This window comes from Ascaphus truei, chromosome 5, assembly GCF_040206685.1.
Source record: "Ascaphus truei isolate aAscTru1 chromosome 5, aAscTru1.hap1, whole genome shotgun sequence".
In the NCBI taxonomy this organism is placed as follows: Eukaryota; Metazoa; Chordata; class Amphibia; order Anura; family Ascaphidae; genus Ascaphus; species Ascaphus truei.
Window position 1 is genome coordinate 308,960,044 of NC_134487.1, and position 6,868 is coordinate 308,966,911.

The 6,868-nt window shown below is 50.6% G+C and overlaps 1 protein-coding gene across 1 annotated transcript in view; it reads right to left on the reverse strand.

Annotated features, from left to right (window-relative positions):
• TIGAR (TP53 induced glycolysis regulatory phosphatase) overlaps positions 1-4,252 on the reverse strand; it is a 47,342-nt gene extending 43,090 nt beyond the window's left edge. The window contains exon 1 of the mRNA XM_075603083.1: positions 3,980-4,252. Coding sequence (XP_075459198.1) covers positions 3,980-4,011 — 32 coding nt within the window. The 5' untranslated portion in view covers positions 4,012-4,252. The remainder of the gene's footprint in view (positions 1-3,979) is intronic.
• Between the last annotated feature and the right edge of the window lie 2,616 nt (positions 4,253-6,868).

Here is a 6,868-nt window from a genome sequence, read left to right on the forward strand (position 1 = left end):
TTTTATGGCTGTAGATAAATGTTTTTGGCCTCCTTAATTCCTAATAGATCAGTACATATTTGCCCGTGAAGTCCATTGACAATAAGGTTCCCAAATACGTTAGCCTGGGGCAGCCCCAAAATTCCATAGGAAAGTTTGCTAGACCATTACACGTCTCTTAGTTGTTGTTTTTCTTTTACACATTTATCGCTTTGCAGCACTGTACCTAACTGTGTTACTTTATAGTGCATTGTATTAATGCATTGTATGAATGCATTGTATTAATGCATTGTATTAATGCATTGTATATAAATAATGAGAACATTTTGCAAGGGTCTGTAATGAACAAGTGATGTGTTTTTAGCTTGCAGTGCCACTTTCACAATGAAAACATGTTTTATATGAACTTCACTTTTTTCTAATCACATGATTTCTCGGGAAGCAGGTTTGCTATTTTGACGACACATTGCTATAAAGTCATGGGGCCTCATGCAGAGAGCAGCGCTATTTGAAATCCCGTGGAAATCGTGCTAAAAACAGGTGAAAATGGCGAGGTAGGGAAAACGCGCCATTTTTTTTTTTTTTTTTTAAACTCGCCTTTCTCCCGGCGAGAACCTAAATCTCCCCTGTTGAAAAAATATCCATATTCAGAAAGGCGCGATCGCCATCTAGTGGCTGATCACGCCAATAACATGGAGAGAAATTCTCTATTTACCTCCGCCAAAAAAAATTTGGCACGAAGCTGGAGGTCGGGGGCCGGTGGGGGAGAAAAAAAAAACCGCGTTTTTTTTTCAACACGTTTCAACAGCGCACATATCGCCGGTTGAAACTCTCCATATGCAGAAAGGATTCTAAATGCAGTTTTCGGACCTTTCTGCATATGGAGAAAAAAAACTCTCTATTAAAGCTTCTTTTTATTCCCCTCTCCAATTTTAAATAGCGCTGCTCTCTGCATGAGGCCCCAGGTTTGCAGGAGATTGAAAGAACATACAATGTAATTCACAAATATAAAAAGATATCGGGAATGGAATAAATATAGAAGTGGGAAAAGCAAAGAACATGTTACATGCAGGGTACTGGATCCAATATGGATATAACTGGGATTGATGAAAGGCAATTATCATGTGATACACCGCGAGCTGCCATGGCTCCCAACCCTCGAAGGAACACGTGATGAATATACGAATATAATGTAGAAATTAAATTCTTATGTTAATTTATTTTCCTACATTAAATTACGGTCACTATTTTTTCATGATATCCTATATTTATTCCATTCCCTATATTATACCCTATATTTATTCCATTCCCTATATTATAACCTATATTTATTCCATTCCCTATATTATACCCTATATTTATTCCATTCCCTATATTATACCCTATATTTATTCCATTCCCTATATTATACCCTATATTTATTCCATTCCCTATATTATACCCTATATTTATTCCATTCCCTATATTATACGCTATATTTATTCCATTCCCTATATTTAATCCATTCCCTATATTATACCCTATATTTATTCCATTCCCTATATTATACCCTATATTTATTCCATTCCCTATATTATACCCTATATTTATTCCATTCCCTATATTATACCCTATATTTATTCCATTCCCTATATTATACCCTATATTTATTCCATTCCCTATATTATACCCTATATTTATTCCATTCCCTATATTATACCCTATATTTATTCCATTCCCTATATTATACCCTATATTTATTCCATTCCCTATATTATACCCTATATTTATTCCATTATGTTCAATCAAATTCCTACATCAGTTTCTTATCTTCATTCAATTTTCTTCCTTATTTTATATTTTAATTATATTTCATGTTCATTCGGTTTTTGTCATTTTCTCCCACACCCTTCCTTTCTCCCAATTAGACTTGGGGTTCATGTGACTTACTAATGCATATTAATTCCATTTCCCTATTGCTTCCTTGCTGGTCCATCTTCTCTGTTCATTGCTTTCTTTTTGCTCCCAGATGTATCTCCCACCCTAGGGTTTCAAACCCACTGAGCAGGTGACAGGTGATAAGCCCTATAACAAACATCCCTGGACTTGAAATCACACCTGAAAGAGTAGGGCAGCATTTCTTGCATCATTTCAGTTTGTGGGCAACCTACGCTTGGAAATACAAAGTAATCCAGGGTTTATTATCAGAACACTGCTGCTAGTCCTTACTCACCCCTGGGACCATTTCAGCAGCAACGAGCATACAGTATTGTTCCGGGACAGCTAGGGGCTCGCAACGAACTGACGCAAAGTGGCCATGTCCCACCTATACCGCGATCACTACTGGGGTCATTCCCAGTTATTTGGGATTGTAATACACACGTTTACTTGAAATGGCAGATTACACTGTTCCAAGAATATTTCAGGGGGGGGGGGGGAATACCCCTGGAATTACTCCCAAATACTGTGTCAATGTTTCTGCCCACTGGGGTTCCCCTTACTCAGAAAGCTCCAACCCACAGCACCCCACCCAGAAAGAAATCCTGCAGGAAAGGTCTCTGATCTCTGGGAGCCCAATATACAGAAGAAGAGGGATACTGTATTGTGCTTAATTCATACTAACTAAACATTTGCCATCAGTGATCCCTCAATGTATACAGGCATACCCCGCTTTAAGGACACTCAGTTTAAGTACACTCGCGAGTAAGTACATATCGCCCAATAGGCAAATAGCAGTTCACGCATGCGCCTGTCTGCACGTCCTGAACAGCAATACCGGCTCCCTACCTGTACCGAAGATGTGCGCAAGTGGGGAGACTATAGAGCCTGTTACACATGCGTTATTTACATCAGTTATGCACGTATATGACGATTGCAGTACAGTACATGCATCAATAAGTGGGAAAAGGTAGTGCTTCACTTTAAGTACATTTTTCGCTTTACATACATGCTCCGGTCCCATTGCGTATGTTAATGCGGGGTATGCCTGTATATAACTGTGTCCCCTCATGTATATATAACTGTGTCCCCTCATGTGTATATATAACTGTGTCCCCTCATGTATATATAACTGTGTCCCCTCATGTATATATAACTGTGTCCCCTCATGTATATATAACCGTGTCATCATATTCCCTGGCTGCCCCCTGATGCAGTCGAAGGAGGGGGGCTACTTGCTGTGGGGGGGGGGGGTTACTTGCAGTGGAGGGTTGGGGGGGAGGGGGGGGTCGCTCCTTGCAGTTGGGGGGGGGGGACTCTTTGCAGTTGGGGGGGGGGAGGAGGGGAGGGGGGGAGGTGGGTCGGGGATCCTTGCAGTGGTGGGGGGTTTCCTTGCAGGGGGGGGGGGGGTCGCTCCTTGCAGTTGGGGGGGGGGACTCTTTGCAGTGGAGGGTGGGGGGGAGGGGATTTCCTTGCAGTTGGGGGGGGGGGTCGCTCCTTGCAGTTGGGGGGGGGGACTCTTTGCAGTGGAGGGTGGGGGGGAGTGGGGGTTTCCTTGTAGTTGGGGGGGGGGTCGCTCCTTGCAGTTGGGGGGGACGACTCTTTGCAGTTGGGGGGGAGAGGGGGGCGGGGGATCCTTGCAGTGGAGGGGGGGTTTCCTTGCAGGGGGGGTTCCCACCCTTGCAGGGGGGGGGGTCGCTCCTTGCAGTTGGGGGGGGGGACTCTTTGCAGTGGAGGGTGGGGAGGGGGGGTTTCCTTGCAGTTGGGGGGGGGGTTCCTTGCAGTGGAGGATGGGGGGGAGGGGGGTTTCCTTGCAGTTGGGGGGGGGGGTCGCTCCTTGCAGTTGGGGGGGGGGGGACTCTTTGCAGTGGAGGGTGGGGAGGGGGGGGTTTCCTTGCAGTTGGGGGGGGGGGGGTTCCTTGCAGTGGAGGGTGGGGGGGAGGGGGGTTTCCTTGCAGTTGGGGGGGGGGGGGTCGCTCCTTGCAGTGGAGGGGGGGGAGTGGGTTTTCCTTGCAGTTGGGGGGGGGGACTCTTTGCAGTGAGAGCAGCGCCCATGTTACAATACAAAGCAGCGTGTACTTACTGTCGCACGATGGTTAAAGCGAACCGGACCATGGTCAGTATTGGGTCAGAGCCGGGCCAGTGACAGGTCAGAGCCGGGACAGTATTGGGACAGTGACAGGTCAGTATTGGGTCAGAGCCGGGCCAGTGACAGGTCAGTATTGGGTCAGAGCCGGGCCAGTGACAGGTCAGTATTGGGTCAGAGCCGGGCCAGTGACAGGTCAGTACTGGGTCAGAGCCGGGAGGTGCTGCTCCGCATTGCAGTGCAGCCTGTGAGATACAATGTTACCTCTCAGCCAATCACAGCTCCGCCCGCCCACTTCTTCCAGCTGGGATGGAACACAAGTGTGTGTTGGCTGCTCCAGATAACGCGGCTCTGATTGGTCAGTGTGTGTCAGGCTGTGTCCTGCTGTGTGACTGTGTGAGACTGTCAGGCAGTGTGTGACTGGTGAGACTGTCAGGCTGTGTGACTGTGTGAGACTGTCAGGCTGTGTGTGTCAGGCTGTGTGACTGTGTGAGACTGTCAGGCAGTGTGTGACTGTGTGAGACTGTCAGGCTGTGTGACTGTGTGAGACTGTCAGGCTGTGTGTGTCAGGCTGTGTGACTGTGTGAGACTGTCAGGCAGTGTGTGACTGTGTGAGACTGTCAGGCTGTGTGACTGTGTGAGACTGTCAGGCTGTGTGTGTCAGGCTGTGTGACTGTGTGAGACTGTCAGGCTGTGTGACTGTGTGAGACTGTCAGGCTGTGTGACTGTGTGTGTCAGGCTGTGTGACTGTGTGTGTCAGGCTGTGTGACTGTGTGTGTCAGGCTGTGTGACTGTGTGTGTCAGGCTGTGTGACTGTGAAACTGTCAGGCTGTGTGTGACTGTGTGTGTCCTGCTGTGTGACTGTGTGAGACTGTCAGGCGGTGTGTGACTGTGTGTGTCCGGCTGTGTGTGTCAGGCTGTGTGACTGTGTGAAACTGTCAGGCTGTGTGACTGTGTGAAACTGTCAGGCTGTGTGTGACTGTGTGTGTCCTGCTGTGTGACTGTGTGAGACTGTCAGGCTGTGTGTGACTGTGTGTGTCCGGCTGTGTGTGTCAGGCTGTGTGACTGTGTGAAACTGTCAGGCTGTGTGTGACTGTGTGTGACTGTGTGTGTCCTGCTGTCGGGCTGTGAGAGGCTGTCGGGCTGTGTGAGGCTGTATGTGTCAGGCTGTGTGACTGTGTGAGACTGTCAGGCTGTGTGAGGCTGTGTGTGTCAGGCGGTGTTCTGTTGTGTGACTGTGTGAGACTGTCAGGCTGTGTGAGACTGTGGGTGACTGTTTCAGGCTGTGTCGTGCTGTGTGAGGCTGTGTGTCACTGTGTGAGGCTGTGTGTGACTGTCAGACTGTGTGAGGCTGAGTGATCCTGTGAGGCTGTTGGGCTGTGAGAGGCTGTCGGGTTGTGTGAGGCTGTGGGTGACTGTGTCCTGCTGCGTGACTGTGTGAGACTGTCAGGCTGTGTGTGACTGTGTGTGTCAGGCTGTGTCCGGCTGTGTGACTGTGTGAGACTGTCCGGCTGTGTGAGACTGTGGGTGGCTGTGTCCTGCTGTGAGGCTGTGTGTCACTGTGTGAGGCTTTGTGTGACTGTCTGAGGCTGTGTGAGGCTGTCAGGCTGAGTGATCCTGTGAGGCTGTCGGGCTGTGTGAGGCTGTCGGGCTGTGTGAGGCTGTCGGGCTGTGTGAGGCTGTCGGGCTGTGTGAGGCTGTCGGACTGTGTGAGGCTGTCGGGCTGTGTGAGGCTGTCGGGCTGTGAGAGGCTGTCGGACTGTGTGAGGCTGTCGGGCTGTGTGAGGCTGTCGGGCTGTGTGAGGCTGTCGGGCTGTGTGAGGCTGTCGGGCTGTGAGAGGCTGTCGGGCTGTGTGAGGCTGTGTGTGTCAGGCTCTGTCCTGCTGTGTGACTGTGTAAGACTGTCAGGCTGTGTGTGTCCGGCTGTGTCCTGCTGTGTGACTGTGTGGGACTGCCAGGCTGTGTGTGACTGTGTGTGACTGTGTAAGACTGTCAGGCTGTGTGTGTTAGGCTCTGTCCTGCTGTGTGATTGTGTGAGACTGTCCTGCTGTGTGACTGTGTGAGACTGTCAGGCTGTGTGAGGCTGTGTGTGTCAGGCGGTGTTCTGTTGTGTGACTGTGTGAGACTGTCAGGCTGTGTGAGACTGTGGGTGACTGTTTCAGGCTGTGTCGTGCTGTGTGAGGCTGTGTGTCACTGTGTGAGGCATTGTGAGGCTGTGTGTGACTGTCTGAGACTGTGTGAGGCTGAGTGATCCTGTGAGGCTGTCGGGCTGTGAGAGGCTGTCGGGTTGTGTGAGGCTGTGGGTGACTGTGTCGTGCTGCGTGACTGTGAGACTGTCAAGCTGTGTGTGACTGTGTGTGTCAGGCTGTGTCCTGCTGTGTGACTGTGTGAGACTGTCAGGCTGTGTGAGACTGTGGGTGGCTGTGTCCTGCTGTGAGGCTGTGTGTCACTGTGTGAGGCTTTGTGTGACTGTCTGAGGCTGTGTGAGGCTGTCAGGCTGAGTGATCCTGTGAGGCTGTCGGACTGTGTGAGGCTGTCGGGCTGTGTGAGGCTGTGTGAGGCTGTCGGGCTGTGTGAGGCTGTCGGGCTGTGTGAGGCTGTCGGGCTGTGTGATACTGTCGGGCTGTGAGAGGCCGTCGGGCTGTGTGAGGCCGTCGGGCTGTGTGAGGCCGTCGGGCTGTGTGAGGCCGTCGGGCTGTGTGAGGCCGTCGGGCTGTGTGAGGCCGTCGGGCTGTGTGAGGCCGTCGGGCTGTGTGAGGCCGTCGGGCTGTGTGAGGCCGTCGGGCTGTGTGAGGCCGTCGGGCTGTGTGAGGCTGTCGGGCTGTGTGAGGCTGTCGGGCTGTGAGAGGCTGTGTGATTCTGGCGAAGGCAACAATGCTCGAACAG